At 46.6% G+C, this 17,590-nt stretch overlaps 1 protein-coding gene across 1 annotated transcript; it reads left to right on the top strand.

Annotated features, from left to right (window-relative positions):
- The first annotated feature begins 10,701 nt into the window (after window positions 1–10,701).
- Coprs (coordinator of PRMT5 and differentiation stimulator) lies at window positions 10,702–16,185 on the top strand. The gene is made up of 4 exons (XM_076553688.1): window positions 10,702–10,848; window positions 13,043–13,113; window positions 15,113–15,318; window positions 15,779–16,185. Exons 1-4 carry the CDS (start codon window positions 10,780–10,782, stop codon window positions 15,946–15,948), a joined length of 516 nt encoding a protein of 171 aa, XP_076409803.1. The 5' UTR covers window positions 10,702–10,779; the 3' UTR covers window positions 15,949–16,185.
- Window positions 16,186–17,590: the final 1,405 nt, after the last annotated feature.

The raw sequence follows: 17,590 nt of genomic DNA on the forward strand, positions 1-17,590 counted from the left end.
TAGGACATTTTCCTTCCTTCAAGGAGAGCAAGTCTGACTGCACATGGAGTCACATAGCCTTTGCACCCTTAGGACTGGTTAGTCGATTGCACTTGGGAAGGTATGTGGACAATTGTTACATGCATAGCCTTTGCACCCCAGGGACTGGTTGGTCCATTGCACTCGGGAAGGTATGCAGGCAATTATGCACAGTTAACTCATCCTCGATCGGTCAACACATCATGAGGTGGGGACCTGATCGGATGAAATACTTGTGCTGCAGAAATCAGACCTATACTCTCTCCTGTGGCTTAATTAATAAAGAGGGGGGAGATGTAGGGAGCCGCCATTCTAAGATGGCGCTGGCTTCCTGGTAGCCTAGCTGTAAACAACTCCATATTTGGCTATGATGCACAAGTATGGTAATTGGCCTTATGTCCTCAGCCTATCCCGTGGCTCCCCGTGCTAGCATTCTGGCGGGACCCAATCACAGTACGGCACGTTTGCCTGATTCCCTATATAAGCAGCTGCAGTTTAGTCCTGGGGCCCCTCACCTCCCGCTCTCCCTTAATCAAGAGGCGCTCCAATAAAGTGTGTTCTGAGACGGATCCTCGCATGGTGGTCATTCTTCCTCGCTGGCCGAGGAGCGCGCCGCACTTGCACGTGGGTGTTTTACACAGGCAAAGTAACACAGCTTCACAGAGTTAAAATAAATACAAGAGAATGCAACGCATCTTTGCATCATTAAACAAATGTTCCACAGCATAAATGATGTAACACATCTTAAATTAATATTCCACAACACTGAGGTATTTTTATCCTTGTTCTCCAGGTGAGGAGGTGTTGAAGTTCAGGTCTTCGTCGTCGTCCGATTTAAAGAGCTTGCTAACACTCACCTACTAGGGTGTGTGCCTTACTCTGCTGTAACAGTTTAAGGTGGACAGAATGACTGTGTGCCAGAATTCAGATTAGAAAGGAAGAAGTTGTTGGTTGTGGCGAGTAGAACTTTTTCCACTTACGTGTTTATTTAGATCCCCCTCATCCTTCAGACTTTCAAATATTGTTTCCCATGAAGCAGCTCACGTTCTCAACTGAAGGAATTTTCTCCATGCCATCGAGCCATGTGCTTTTATGATTGACACTTCACTCTGGATCTCCTTCCCCTTTGAACACCTAACAGATAGTGACGAACCGGAGGGTTGAGATGAATTCATAACACTCAATTGTGGTTGTTTGTTTTTAATGTTGGCTTGCTTCTTCTAAGATTTATTGGAGAGAGAGAGAGAGAGAGAGAGAGAGAGAGAGAGAGAGAGAGAGAGAGAGAGAGAGAGAGAGAGTTTTATTTTATTGGTATACTTCTGCTTTGTTAAGATAGGGTCTCCCACTTGTAAATGGGCGAGCAGTGATGCTCTAGGATCAGCAGGGGCCAGAGCTGAGACCCTGGTTTGGGACGCACTTTAGTCCACTAACATTTTCTCATTTTCATGGGAAATTTCATCCCAAAATGTTCACTCTGGGTATTTCTGTTCCTTGTGCCAAGCAAGTTCATTCAGCCGTTATATTAGTGAATGCTCTCAGCTTCCACTGGTTTATAATAAAGGTGGGTGACTGTAACCGAGAGAAGACGAGTCATAAGAAACCCAGTGATGCCAAGGAGCAATAAAAATTCTAATGTTTGTCAAAACAAAAAAGATAGGGTCTCGTGTAGCCCAAGCAGACGTTGGTCTCCGTTCCCATCTCACTGTAGGGCGATTGAACTTGGGTTGCCACGGTCACAAGTGCTTTTCCTGCTGAGCCATCACGCCGGGTCCTCCCTTGTTTTGTGCATATGAATGCCGACATAATTTTATTTCTAATGCTGTCCACAAGCCCATGTACACAGGTTCTTCTCTTCAAAACTCTGTATGGAAGATTTGCTTGGCTTGGTTCTCTTTACAAGAAAGAGTTATAAGGAAAAGGTGAACAATGTCGGTCATTAGTCATAGTAGATGGTGAGGGAGGAGGAGAAATGGAGTTACTGGGCACTAGGTTACAGTCAAATTGTGTTAAGAAGTTCTAAATGTAGCGTGCATTTCAAAACAGCTGGAAGAAAGGACTGTGAAATTTTTTATATAAATAATATTGAGTAGATAGATATACTTAACTTGATTCAAATGTGATACAATATATGCCTGTATGAAAATACTACACTTACCTCACTAATGTGTGTAAATTTCATTTTAATCCTTTTAGAGTTGTTTCTTTTAAGTGCACGAGTGTTTGGTTCACATCTATGTCTGTGCACCACATGCGTGCCTGGTGACCGAGGAGGTCAGAAGAGGGTGTTAGATCCCCAGAACTGGCACAATGGACTGTTGTGAGCAACATTGTCAGTGCAAGGAATTGAACCCAGGCTCTCTGCAGCACGTGCTCCTGGCCAGGGGGAGGGGGGGAGCTGTCTCTCCCCAAAGCCTCACAGTGTTTATGTATTAGTTAAGAAACCTGTTTAAGAGGATGGCGAGGTAATGGCTCGGGGATTAAAAGCATGCCACCTGTAACTCCAGCTCCAGGGGATTTGAAGCCAGCCTCTGGCCTTCTGGGACATGGACACGTAGCCACACAAAGGTACAGAATTAAAAACAAAACAGGCCAGGCAGGCAGTGGTGGCGCATTCCTTTAATCCCAGCACTCGGGAGGCAGAGGCAGGCGGATCTCTGAGGCCAGCCTGGGCTACAAAGTGAGTTCCAGGACAGCCAGGACTGTTTTACAAAGAAACCCTATCTTGAAAAACAAACAACAACAAAAAACCCTTATTTTCCTAGAGTTTGGTGTAAAGCAGCCAAGACAGGCGCTGTTTCACACAGGGTGCTAGGAAGAAAACAACAGAGATATATCTTAGGACTCTTAATTAATATTAAATAACTGAGCTTGCTTAATAAGACTGTCAGAGATCTAATTTTGTCTACAGTAAACTTTAGGTTTCTTTTAAAGAGCCTTGCACTTCTAGATTGCTGGGAGGAACTGAACCCCTCCCCACGCAGACCTCACAACTGCTAATAGATCGATCTACCCATGAGCCATGAAAGTGTGGTCAGAGCGACTGGAGCCCAGCAATTGCTAGCCAAGCTCGCTGTGTGTGTGCCTCAGGAGCGCAGGTGGCTTTGTACACAGTTGCTCAGCAGGCCCTCTAGGGGAGGTGTTCAGAGACAGCGGGCAAGATGGCCGACGGGGTTTGAGAGCTGGTGGGTAGTTCCGGGAAAGAGAGCTGCTTATGGAGCGTGTGCTGTTGAGCCAGACTACAGCTTTAGGTTGGCTTCTGTCGTGGTTGGTTTGGTTTTTGAGACTTAAGTTTTTGAGTCTTAAGAAGCCTAGGCTAGGGGCTGGAGAGATGGCTCAGAGGTTAAGAGCACTGACTGCTCTTCCAGAGGTCCTGAGTTCAATTCCCAGTCAACCACATGGTGGCTCACAACCATCTGTAATGAGATCTGGTGCCCTCTTCTGGCCTGCAGACATATGTGTATACATAATAAATATATCTTAAAAAAAAAAAAAAAAAAAAGAAGCCTAGGCTAGTCTTGAATGCCTGATCCCAATCCTCCTGCCTCAGCCTTCCATGTGTTGGTATTTTGGGCAAGTGCCAGCATACCTAGTCTTACCACAGTTCCTAAATGTTTTTCTCAAAACACATGGAAGTCATACAACTGATTTTCATGTATTGACCCGCATTGTGCATGTGTGTGTGTGTATGTGTGTGTGTGTGTGTGTGTGCACATCACATATCTCTAATGTAGACATGGTGTGGTGGAGCCAGTTAAAATGGATGAGACAGTATACTTGTCTCTGATCTTTCCCGATTATAAAATATGTGACATACATTCAAATACAGAGGAAATAAGACAGTGTAGAGAAAAATGAGAGCTGATTTCTACCTAGAGCTGAACTCAGCCGTTTGATTTTCTTATTCAGAATTGGATTGGTTTTTTTTTTCTTTCTTTCTTTCTTTTTTCTTTTTTTTTGTTTTTTTGTTTTGTTTTGTTTTGTTTTGTTTTTTGAGATGGTTTCTCTGTATAGCTTCATGCCTTTCCTGGATCTCGCTCTGTAGACCAGGCTGGCCTCGAACTCACAGAGATCCGCCTGGCTCTGCCTCCCGAGTGCTGGGATTAAAGGCATGCAGCACTGTCACCCAGCTTGGATTGGTTCTTTTAGATCATTCAGTCATTCAAGAAATAGCTGAGTGTTCATCACTTATAGAAAAGAAGGAAAACTTTAAGGGGTGGGAGTTGGGAATTGGTAAGACAGCTAAATATCTCAAGAGATCTGTTTCAAACAACAGAAATGGAGGTGTTGGGGGGGGGCATCCTTGAAGAAGGCGTAGACAGTGTAAAGTGTATTTTGTTTGTCCCAAGGACTGATCCACAAAGGGCCGTTTACATTTACAGGCTTGGCAATAAAAGAAGAGCACCAGAGAGGAGTGGATTGGAGCAGTAAAGAAGGGCCTCATGGGGAGGCTTAGACACAGCAGAGAAGGGAATTCTGATAGCATGGAGGACGCATTCATCCATTTGAATTCCATCCTTTAACTTAACATCGTGCCGTCACTGGAGCAACAGTCAATGCAGTTTTACTTAGCATGAAGTTTCACTTACTGGGGCTGGTGAGATGGCTCAGAGGTTAAGAGCACTGGCTGTTCTTCCAGAGGTCCTGGTCTTCCAGAGATCCTGAGTTCAGTTCTCAGCAACCACACCGTGGCTCACAACCATCTATAATGAGATCTGGTGCCCTCTTCTGGCATGTAGGCATACATACAGGCAGAACATTATACATAAAAAAGTTTCACATAACAGTATGTTGTTTCTCGGGCTGGAGAGATGGCTCAGCAGTTAAGAGGACCCAGGTTCAATTCCCAGCACCCACATGGCAGCTCACAACTCCAAGATCTGACAGCCTCACACAGACATACATGTAGGCAAAACAGCAATGCGCATAAAAATTAAAATAAAGAAAGCCAATATGTTGTTCCTATAAATCACTGAAGACTCTTAGGGGCTAGGGAGATAGCTCAGCAAGCAAATGCTTACCATACAAGAATGATGATAGCAGCCCTATGAAGAGCCCGGCACACCGGTAACAGAGCATTGGAGAGACTGAGGCAGGAGGGTCCCTGAGGCTTGCTAGAATCAATGAACTCCACGATCAGTGAGAGATGCTGTCACATTTAAGGTGGAGAGCCATAAAGATCCTGTGGTTGGTGGCTTGAATAAGATGGTCCTCATAGGATCAAGGATTTGAACGCTTAGTCACTAAGGAAAGATTAGGGGGTGTGGCCTTGTTGGAGGAAGTGTATCACTGGGGGTGGGCTTTGAGTTTCAAAAGCCCCTGCCAGGCCCAGTGTATCTATCTTTCTGCTTGCGGATCAGGATGCTGCTCTCAATTACTTCTCCAGCACCATGCTTCCTGGGCCCGCTGCCATGCTTCCTGCCATGGTGGTGATGGACTGAACCTCTCTAACTGTAGGCAAGCCCCCAGTGAAATGCTTTCTTTCATGAGAGGTTGCCTTGATCATGGTGTCTCTTCACAGCAATAAAATAGTAACTAAGACAGACACCCTACTGTGACCTCCAGCCTCTTCACACATGCACACACACAAGAACTCACATAACACACACACACACACACACACACACACACACACACACACACGCACACACGTTAAAAACACATGCCTTCTAAACAAAATATTCCACCACAAAAGTAAGTGATGACTTATTGCTGCAGGCCGCAGGAATACATCATAAAAAATCAGCTGGTTATGGCAAAGTCACTACCTGGAGGGATCAGGAAATTCCTCCAGAGGAAGCCAAATCCCAAGGAGTTTTTGGTGTTACTTGGTTTGTTATACATCAGCTGTATTCTGTTATGAAAATCATGTGTGTCTTCATAGTTTTCCCAATTGACTTTTCCCTAAGAAGGGCTAAGAGTGTGGACTGATCACTCTTTCCAGGTATTTGGAGAACTGCCTTAGGAAAGGCTTTCTCTGGAATCAGATATCTCCCTTGGCTACTTTCAAGGATTAGAGGTAATAACAGTCCACATGAAAGTCTCCTGTGTGGTGGTATTCTAATTGTACTGAAATGTGATTTTGATTGTATGTTAATAAATAAAGTTGCTAGGGGGTCAGAGCTATTAGAGCCATAGACAGAGTGTGGCGGTGGTGGCGCACACCTTTAACCCCATAGATCTCTGTGTGTTCAGGGATACAGCCAGCATTGGAGACATATGCCTTTAAGACCTGGGGGGCTGTACATACAGACAGTGATGAGGCAGTCACGTGTTCAGGTTTACAACCAATGAGAAGGCAGAATGACTATGAAATGACTTACACACAGGGAAATAGCTCTCTTTCGGGAAGCTGGGACACCGCAGGAGGAAGGGTGAGATTTTAGCTCTGAGCTCTGACCTCTCGGCTTTCTCCTTTACATTGGTTCTGTGTTTCTTATTTAATAAGACGGTTGGATACATCTACACTCCTGATTTAAGGTAAATTCCACAAGGAGACACCACCTAGGTCAGGTGGATGTTAAGTAATAGCTTTATACAATTTAGCTCAGACCCCTCCTTTCTTACAGCCTTACTAACTTTATAGATTGCTAACCCCTTACCTAACCACTTCTAGGAATATTTAGATAACCTTCTGCGCTGACAGCTATGCTCAGCCAGAACCCCAGTTCAAGCCTCCCTGTAATTATCATCATTGGCAGTATGTGGCCAGGTCCATCCCCAGATGGAGGAAAGTACCTTATCAGAGATACCTCCGTACTTTCTAAGAACAGACTTAAGCATCCAGGCTACCCATTTGAGACGGCCTGGCGGATGTGCCAATTAAGCTTTACTTCCTGCTTTCCCAAACCTTACCTCTAGTTAGTTCCAGATCTCCCTTTAACTATCACCAGAGGCATCTAGCTGTACACAAGTTGCCTAGCGACTGAGCACACTTTCCCCCACCCTGCAGAAAAACGGCAGATAGCTTGGACAGATAGGAGCCACAGGAAAAAAGAAGACAGTTCTATTTTCTCCCATTGACCTAGCAACTTATAGATTCTTAACATTTTCTACTAATCACATTTAAGAGTTTAATAGTTGAGCACATAAGATCCCTCTTCTTAGATATTACCTGAATTTAGCCTTTAGTTAATTCATTTCCCCATTGGTCACTTCCCTTTGGGATTGCAAATGATAATTAACGGTTATTGCCTCTCAATGTGATTCTTATCAACCCTCCGTTTGACCCTGGAAGCCTGGCTTTATATACCAGGACTTTCAGGGCACGGGGAGAGAAGAAAAAAAGAGAATGGAAGAACTAGATGGGTAAGAACTTGAGAAGAACAAACTGAGATGGGGATGAACTCGATTGAAGGGCTAGAAAAGAGTACTAGAGGAAGGAGATGGAAGATGAGGAAGAGTCAGATGGGAAAGCCCTAGCTGGGTAAGAACAAGGTAAAAAAGGACAAAGTTGAGGCAGAATTAAGATAGAACTTAAGAGGGAACAGAGGGAAATCAGGCAAGAAAGGAGCTAGGCACGAGAACAGAACTGAAGCTGTGTATAAAGGATGTTATGCCAGAGGAATTAAAGCAAGTGGATTATAGAACTCGGTGTGCTGAGATTCTGTTTCCTGAAAATAGTCCTCGCCGTTAGTAGTTCTCTCTCCTGAGCCCCTGGGATGTATAATATTAAGGCTGGTCCCACTAATATTATACAAGAACTTATCCTGTGGCTGGACCTTGTCACTTTTAATATTTGTTAAGAATGCCGTTGGTAAAGATTTTTCTTGATCTTTGGTCACTTTCATTGATGCTTTCCTAGAAAAAATCACATTTGACAGAATTGCTAGACCAAAATATGTAACCAAGGATATTGATACACATTGCCAGTTTGCTCCTTTTTCCAAGCAATGTATGGAAGGGGCAACATCCTTGACTACACTGAGTATACATTTTTTTTTTTTACTTTTACCATTTTAATAAGTGAAAAGTGATGTCATTTTAAAATCATTTTTTGAGATTATAATTACATGATTTCCCCCTTCCCTTTCCTCCCTCCAAACCCATGTTCCCCTCCTTACTCTCTTCCAAATTCATGGCCTCTGTTTTCATTAATTATTGTTGTTGTTGTAGGTGGTGGTGGTGGTGGTGGTGGTGGTGTGTGTGTGTATACCTAAATACAATCTGCTCAGTCTATGTAATGCTACTTGTATGTAAATGCTTTCAGGGCAGACCATTTAGTATCGGATAACCAATGGTGAGCCGTTCCCTGGGGAACACTTTCTCCCACTCTCCACATTCCTTAGCTGCCTGTAGTTCTTTGTGTAGGGTTGAGGCCTTGTGAGCTCTTCCCCATGGATCTACCTTAGGGTGTCTACAGCTATCATCTTTGTGCAGCTCATGGTTAGGCAGTCATGTTGGTGAAGCTTTATGGATGTAGCGTCTGACATTCCTAAGAAACACAATCTCACAGAAAACTTTCAGTCTCTCTGCCTCTCACAATCTTTCCACTCCCTCTTCTGAGGTGACCCCTGAGCCTTAGGTGTGGGAGTTGTGTTGGACTCAGTTGGGACTGGGCTCCGAAACCCTGCATTTTGATTGGCTGTGGTTTTCTGTAATGGCTTGTGTCTGTTGCAAAGAGTTTCTTTGATGAGGGATGAAAACTGTACTTTCCTGTGGCTATGAGGACAGATATTTCGAGTGTAGCTAAGCATTGTGCTGGTTTAATAAGATGGTGGTTATAGGTTCTCTTCCAAGATCCACAACTTCACTAACGCTGGGCAGTTGGCTGGGATTCTAGTACCAAGCATGGTTCCCCTTTTGTTGAGCAGATCGTGGGTCCAATCAGAGAGCTGTTGGTTACCGCCAAGGTATGCAGGCCACTACCGCTCCCCGAGGGTCGTTGTGCCCTGCTGGCCATTGTTGTGGCCCACAGGCTTCATAGCTGGGTAGATCTGCTGGTGGCTTTTCTCCTCTGAGTTTCTTTTCACATTGACCGTATTTTAAATGCTCAGTAAACACGCCGTTACCGTGGCGGACAGCACAGATAAAGAGCCTTTATTTCTATCATAGCAGAAGATTCTTTGGGCAGCGCTGACCTAGAGTCTGTTAGATTTGAAGACAGGACAACGGAACAGAACGCACATTAACTGGCCATATTCCTCCCTCTATAGGAACGACTATGGAAAGAAAAAAGAATGAAATATTATGAATCAACTTTACCTGAAAAAAAATGTGTAACGCCTTGTGTCATTTACAAACAACATACTATTTAAGGGAGATGAAGAGGCTTGTGTCCCAAACAATGTTATAAGGTGACTTGATGAGCATGGAATCCCAGCTTTCCTGGTAACCATGCCTTGAACTGGTTTGTTGAATTTAGGTTGTGCTGGGGGAGGCAGTAAAGGCTGTCTTTACAGCTGGGTTATTTAGATCCATCCATACACACACACACACACACACACACACACACACGCATACGTGCACTCTATCCACGGCTAGCTGCTGACTTATGTCTCTGAAGAAACCGGGAAATAATCAGATTGGAGACTCTTTGCCCATTGAAAGATGGAGGTTTGGTCAACTTCTACTGGCCAACTGTTACTGAACTCCGGGGTAACAACCTGTGCCCCGAGTCAGGTCCACCTACCCATACTCAGTAAGCCAATAAAAATAGCCAAACTATGTGGTGGTATTGTGTTCACCAAAATATTGTGTACCTTAATAAACTTACCTGGGGTCAGAGAACAGACAAGCCACTAGTTAGTCAGTGATAGCACACGCCTTTAATCCTAGCATTCCAGAGATAGAAATCCCTCTGGACGTCTGTGAGTTCAAGGCCACATTGGAAATAGCCAAGCATGGTGACACATACCTTTAATCCCAGAAAGCCAGCCTTTAATCCCAGGGAGTGGTGGTAGAAAGTAGAAAGATATATAAGGTGTGAGGACCAGAAACTAGAGGCTTTTGGCTGGTTAAGCATTTGGCTGGATAAGCATTCAGGCTTTTAAGCAGCAGTTCAGCTGAGAGCCATTGGGATGAGGACACAGAAGCTTCCAGTCTGAGGAAACAGGACCAGCTGAGGAATTGGCAAGGTGAGATAGCTGTGGCTTGTTCTGTCTCTCTGATCTACCAGCATGGACCCCAATAACTCGCCTCGGGTTTGATTTTATTAATAAGAACTTTTAAAATGCCTGTTACAATACTAGTCGTGGAAAGAAGGAAATGGAGACTTATCCAACGTAGTCACATTGCTGACTTGGAGCACAGATTGTGACCTCGATAACACAACGGCAGAATGTTTCTGGGCGGTTACGTTGTTTTGGTCGTTTATCCTGCCTCCTAATGGATTGACTTCAAAAAACGATCATTAAGCCAAGGTGGCAAGTCTCCATCCAGGTTGTCGAGTTCCTTCACTCATTGTTGGATGCTGTAGTCCAGCTGCAGCCTGAAATCTGGAAAACCCTGTGTTGGGGTGGAGCGAAAAGGGATGGAGCTGCAGTGGCTCTGACGGCGTCGACCCCGGGTAGACTGCGGTCATTTAATACTGCCACGGGGGAAGAAAGCCCAGTCCGGCCTAGGGCTCCCAACCAGCGCTGGACGGCAGACAGAGCCTGGGAGCCGGCGGTCCGGGCTGGACGCAGGTGGGCGTGTCGTCCGGCGCCGCTGCCCCTGCGCCGCCCCGCCCCGTCGGTGGCAGCGCCGCGCCCATTGGCCCGCTCCGCCGCCCGTCGGCCGTCACGTGCCGGAGCGTCCCGGGCGCCTGGCTGTGGGCTGCGGGGCATGGAGCCTCGGGCGGCCAGCGGGCAGGGGTCCGGCGAGCCGAGTGCGCGGGAGGTCCGCAGCGCGGAGGTGAGCGCCGCGGGGTCGGGGGAACGCGGGCACCTGCCACCACCCGGGCCGGCCGGGCGGCCGGCAGCCGCGGGGCTCGCGCGCTGCCGAGAGGCCGCTCACCCGGGCAACGCTCGCTCCGGGGCCCCGCGAGCACGCGCCGAGCCTGGCCGGTAACGGCGGGAGTGAATGGAAGGAAGGAAGGTGGAGCTGGGGGCCGGGGTCAGGTGGGAACGGCGAGGAAACGGATTTTTTTATTGTTATTAACTTGAGGACCTCTGGCCAGTGGTGGGGGTGTGCAACTGACCTTGGACGCCAGATGCCACCGGTGCTTTTTCCCATTTGATGAAATGGAAAGGCCCCTGTGACACGGGGCTTCCAGAAACATTTTTGCAAGTGGCCACAATTCAGCCTTTTCCTATGACCCGTCCTTATTCGGCGTCCACCTCTACAGTGAGCTTGACTGTAGGCATCCTATTCACCAGAAGCCACGCCTTGTGCCTGACCCAACGTATATGCTAATTGCGTGTGTGAATGGAATGCTTACTTGCACGTCAAAGATGGTACTTGCAGCAACAGTAGCAATAGATTCGCAAAGAAAATTCGTTCTGCAGAATAGGAGGGCACTAATTGTGTCAGGGTGGAGCGGGAAAGGATGTTCTTAGATAGAGGGTAGTGGCCCAGTAAGGGCCCGGAGGTCAGAAATTGCCAGGCAAATGGCCTTGGAGCTTGGGTCCTAGAGCAGGCCTTTCACAGAAAGAGATCTATGTTCAGCAAGCCGGTGAACGTGAGAGGCAATATGAATGGCATTGCTGGGCTGTGGATGGCTGTGGCGGGCCCACGAAGGCTTGGAGTAGTGACTGCCGTTTTTACGACTGAGCAGGAGTGGAGTTCAAGAAAGAGGTCTGACACCTTGGGGTGGGGGGCGGCAGTGAGCTGCTGTTCTGGGGTATCACTGACCACAGAAGGCGGAATCGAATCATTAAAAGTCCAGGCATGACTGGATAATGAATGCTGATTAGGGTGTGTGCCAAGTACAAGTGTAGGATGAAATGTCCATTTAAGACTGGAGAGCTAGCTAGGGGGTGGTCTTACAGAGTTTGGTTTGGTTCCCAGGCATCTATAACTCCCTCTCCAGGGGACCCAGCACCTCATGGTACACTCACACACGCAAATATATGTAAATGAATAAGTATATAAATAAAAATTTTTTAAAAATAAAGTGAATTTAAGTCAAATGCTACTTTTCTGCAATCTAACAGGTGATTTTGTTATTGTTGTTGCCTTTATTTAATTATAGTTTTTGAGACGCTCTCATGTAGCCCAGGAGCTCACTCTGTGACCACGAATGACCTTAAACTCCTGTTCCCCCCCACCCCCACTTCCCAAATGCTGAGATTACGGGCCCGCACCACCAGGCCTGGTTTTGTGTAGTGCTGGAAAATCAACCTGGGGCCTTGAGCACCCTGGGCAAACACTACCAACTGAGCTCCAGCTCCAGCCTGTATTGGTATCTTCCTAAATGTTCTGTCAACATAGGGCCCCTGCAAGGTCAGAACCCCCCCCCCCCCAATTTCCAGGGGTCATGCCCTGAGCACATGGCAGGGCCAAGATTGAAGTCTGGCCTTACCATCCAAGCTGTGGACATTAACTGGAGAGCGATCTTGGGGTTAGTAGTTTTGGGAACATTGAAATAGTGGGGCATAAAATTACCTAGTTGGAATGGTTCCAGTGTTTAGGAACTAAAACTCTAGTTCCCCACATACCCCTGGGGAGACACTGTTAGAAGGAGCTGTTAGATACGAGATTAAGTCACTGAAAGGGGGGAAGGTTTGCAGAGAAGTAGCAGGTGCAGGAAACAGCTCCCAATGCTGGCCAAGAAAAAGGGATGAGGCTAGAGAGGTAATAATGGCAGAGGAGAGGGTTTACACACAGACCTGGAATCAGGAGCTGTCCAGATGGGCTCCAGGGTCCCTGAGCCTGGAGAAGTCCTGGTCCCCAGACTTCCGAAGAGGGTCCAAGGATGAGAGCAAAACCGGCCGCTGTCAGTTCCCGGTGGTCTGGGGGGAGGTTGCTGGGGTGATGCCCACAGGCTCCCCGCTCTCTCCAGCCTGGCTGCAGTGGGAGGGGCACTGTGGGAGGGCGGGCTCAGAGCTTCAAGGTAATGACATGCCCCAGAGACCCAAGTTCCTGGTAATGATTTCTCCCTCCACAGGCCGGCTGTGCCGCAGCTGACCTCTCCAGGCAGGAGACGGAGACTGAGATGGCCATGGACCGACTAGGCAAGTAGACGGCAGAGACGGGGGTGGACGCTGGAGGAGATGGAGAGAAGACAGCGTAGTCTTTGTCTCGCGTACCTTTTCTTGCTAGCCAGTCCTCTTTGCCAGTGAGTTACCTCCTTTGCCAACTGTTTCAAAGGGACCCTTCATTTGGAAGCTTCAAGGAAGTACTGGACTTGGTATGGATCCAAACCACCCTATTTCACTGGGAGGAACAGCTTGAGTTAGTGAGAAACACACAGAGCATGTAGCCAGAAAAGCTTGTTTCAGTTCTAGATCCAGTTTTAGTCCTTGGACTTGAACTTTCCGTCCTTAGATAAGTCACTTAGCCTTTCTGTATTTTCTATTTATTTATTTTTAATTTATTTTATGTGCGTTGATGTAAAGATGTCAGATTCCCCTGGAAATGGAGTTACAGTTGTGAGCTGCCATATGGGTGCTGGGAATTGAACCTGGGTCCTCTGAAAAAGCAGCCAATGCTTTTAACCGCTGAGCCATCTCTCCAGCCCCTCTGTATTTTTTAAATGGTGTGATAATACTTCCTAGTGTTGAGGGAGAAGGTGTGTAATGCACTAGCCACTGTGTAATTATAGTGAGCACATGTGATGTACTGATGTATCCTGGAAGAGAGTTCTGATGGTTAGTGCTGGTTGATAGATGAAGCATGGGATGGCTGTGATCGTAGCAGCTGGCAGGTGCTAAGCACTTGCTGTATGCCAGGCACAGTTCCTAGTGCTTCCTTTTTTCCTTAAATAAACGCACAACAACCTGGTTGCTGTTTTACTGATGGGAAACTCAAGGCACATAATAAAGTCTTAAAATGTGGCGAAAGAGAAGTACTGTAAATTTACCATTCGGCTGTATTGAAGTGTACAGTCTGGGGGTGTTCAGGCCAGTGACAGGGTTACACAGTTGTCACCACTAGTTGTAGAATATTTTCATGACCCCGGAAGGAAATCCTGTACCTGTGAGTAAACACTCTCCACTCTCCAGTTCCTGAGCCCAACTCCTCACCAGCCTTTCCGCCCAATGATTACCTGTTCTGAACAAGCAAATGCGAATGTACAGTAAATGAAATTACACAATACATGGTCTCTTGTGTCCGGCTTCTTTCAACTCAGTACATTTCCAAGGTCCATCCGCGTGGCAGCAGCCATCGCTCATCTGGCTGAACAGTGCCACCGTTGGGTAGACTGCATTTTGTTGATTCCCGATGACATTTGCGACTGTGAATGGTGCTGCAGGGAACATTGTGTGTGTGTGTGGTGGTGGTGGGGGGGGGTCTGGGATGTTTTTAGTTCTCTTGGGTGTACTGTTATGAATGGAATTGCTGGGGCATGCCATAGTTCCGTGTTTAAGTTCTTGAGGAATCAGTTGGATGAAGGTTCAGTGGCACACACATTTAGTATTTGGCAGGACAGATCTAAGATAACCGGATTCCATGATGTCACGTGTGTTTTACAAGACAAACGTCTCGACAACCTTAGCACCACAGCTATTTTCAGGCCAGTTACTCCTTACCTCAGCCCTGGGATCACCACAGGGCTCTGGGCCTTGGAGGTCCATTTGTCTCATTGCTGTGGGGCTTCCCCGAGTTGAGGGAAAGATCGTGGGGACTGGATGGGCCTGTTCTGTTTCCCTTTGTACAGGCACCCACTTCTCACGAGCTTTAAAGAAAGTACAACAGGCTTGAATTTTAAAAGTACATCATTTGTCAGAGGCCTTGGGGTTTGTTGACTCGTAAATGACCTGAAAATATTGCCTGTGCAAAGGCCCCTGTACTTAATGGCCTTGTTTAAGACAAACATTGGAAAAAAATAATAATCAACCCCATTTCTAAAATATAAACTAAACCCTGGGAGTGTTAAGTGCTCACGTCACTAAAGAGCTACGTCTAGATTGTTACTCCCTCTTAGAAGAAGGCTACCAGAGAATTTCTAACCCCATGAGCAGACATCCAGTTTTCAACAATTTTAAAAAATTTCTTTTGTTGATTTCATAGCCAGTGGAGCCCAGAGCATCTCTAGCGACATTGCTACCCATGCGAAGGGCCCAGGTTTGGAAGAGGAAGGCTTTGCTGTGGAGGAAAAGGAAGCCGATGGGGAACCATATGCCTGGGAGCTGTCAGAAGGACCGCCCATGGAACAGGCCGCCAATCTTTTTAGCGAGGACTGGGACTTGGAGCTGAAAGCAGACCAAGGGAATCCTTACGGTAGGTGGGGCGTGTCTGAGGGCTGAGCCACAGCTGCTCAGACTCCTTCACACTGCCCCTAAAGGCAGATGTGGTTTGGGAGTAGGGTCACATACATGAGCTCAGCCTCATCTTTGGTCCAGGTCTGGAATTTCTGCTTTTTTACATTAAAAAAAAAAAAGTTCCACTGGCTCCACAATGCATCGATTTGTTTTAACAAGAAAATTCTCTCCTAAGTCTCTGAGCTGAGCCGTGCAGACAATAGTACTTTGCTAGCCATTTGTCTTCTTCCTTTTCACTTCAGAGAACTTGGAGAAGGATAATGGGTTGTTCAGAACACTTGTTTGTATTGCCTCAGGAAAGGAGGTGTGTCTGTCTGTTATTAAGATAATTACAGGTCTTCCCTGTGACATTTTTTTCTTAATGCAATCCAGGTTCACTTTCCCCCTTTCTCTAATCTGTCTTTTGAAACTGTCTGCAGATGCCGATGACATCCAGGGGAGCCTTTCCCAAGAGATTAAACCCTGGGTGTGCTGTGCCCCACAAGGAGACATGATGTATGACCCCAGTTGGCACCATCCACCTCCACTGATACCACATTATTCGAAGATGGTCTTTGAAACAGGACAGTTTGATGATGCTGAAGACTAAAAGTTTCTGCCTTGTGGGAGCTCTTGTGTTCTCCAGATCAAGGGTTGTTTCCTGTGTTTTCAGTGAAATGTCTTGTCCCAGGCAATGTTCCCAGTGGCCCTCAGTATGGGCCACAGACAGGCTAACTGGGTCCTGCTGCTGCCCCGTTTTTTGTTGTTACTGTTGTTGTTGTTGTTGTTAGTGGATTCTTTGTCAGAGTTGTGTTCTTTATAAATAAAGGGAAAAAATAACAGTCTACTTTGTCTACGTTTCCTTATGATGGTGTGCTTCTGACCAAGGCTTGTCCTTCACTGGAAGTCTTTGAATTACATTTCAAGGATGGAAGTATTTAGAGACCCAAACTACTCTGAGAGGAAAGCATCTTAGCTTTGCTTCTGCATTTCTGGCACCCGGAGTCGCTGGTGACTTTGTGGCTTATGTCTGTTCCCCTGAAGGAAAGGCTAAACATTGAGTTTACAAGTGAGACTGGAAACTAAATGGCATGTGAAGCCAGCAATCCCATAATTCTTGGTTGGCATAGAGTTCTGTTTTTACACTCTGTTCTCTTCATTGGCTCTGTGTGTAAGTGTGGTGGGGAGGGGCGCCTGGAGTAGGGGAGGATGGGGAGTGATCGGCCAAAGTCAGTCAACTTTGACAGACAGGGCTGGCTTCTTACCCTCTCGTGATTGAAGATAAACAAGTTCCTATCTGAAATACAAGTATCACAGCACTCAACTGCCTTAACTATTTTAACTACGTCTCAGAGCCCCCACAGATGTGTGGACCAGGAGAATCGTGGGAGGGAGGTGGCAGCCATTCAGTCAAGGTGTTCCTGGGGAGAGAAGATACCTTCCCCTGTCTCCAATGAAGGGGCCGATGTGGCCCATATCACCACATCACCACAGGCCCTTCTCTTTCCTCTTCCGCCTGAGGCCACGGTGATGAGAGCACGATGTGTCTGGCCTGAAAAGTCAATGTGAGAGCCTGGAATGTGGTGGGGGCAGAACTGAGAAGCCATTTCTCCATGCGTTCTGAGGCAGCTACCACTGCCATGTAGGGAGGATCACATGGGGCCCCGGGAGGAAGCAGAGTTCAGGACCATGAAGCAAGAGTAGCAGGTACAAAAGTCTGTCCAGCTGTGATCCATGAAAGGTAAGAATTTAGGCATCTGGCTTTTGAGTTCATCCGCAAGCCTCTGCCTTCCCAGTGCTGGGATTAAAGGCGTGGACCACCACACCCAGCTCTAAGCTTTTCTTTAGTTCCTTTTCACAAGTTGGAAACTTAGCTGAGTGGGATCTTGTCCTGAGATTGCCACTCCCTTTATTCCATTTCTTAATCTGTTTATCTCCTTGAACACAGGATTTAGCTCTATTCCACTTCTTGGTGCCCCCTTTCTCAGTCTTTACATTTTGTATTTTTATTTGCTCAGCTTGCTCCTTTTCATTATAAATCTTCAATAGAGTTACCACTAATAACCGCACAACAAAGTCTATACTAGGCTGTTTTGAGATTTCCTCTGCCAACAGAATTAATCCCAAACTCTCACTTCAGCCTCAGGCAAACTCTTTGGACAAGGACAAAAATCAGGCACATTATTCACCAACGTATCACAAGAATGATCTCTAGGCACCATGATAACACCCTTCTCCTCCGAAACCTCTTG

Source organism: Peromyscus maniculatus, chromosome 17 (assembly GCF_049852395.1).
Source record: "Peromyscus maniculatus bairdii isolate BWxNUB_F1_BW_parent chromosome 17, HU_Pman_BW_mat_3.1, whole genome shotgun sequence".
Taxonomy (NCBI): domain Eukaryota; kingdom Metazoa; phylum Chordata; class Mammalia; order Rodentia; family Cricetidae; genus Peromyscus; species Peromyscus maniculatus.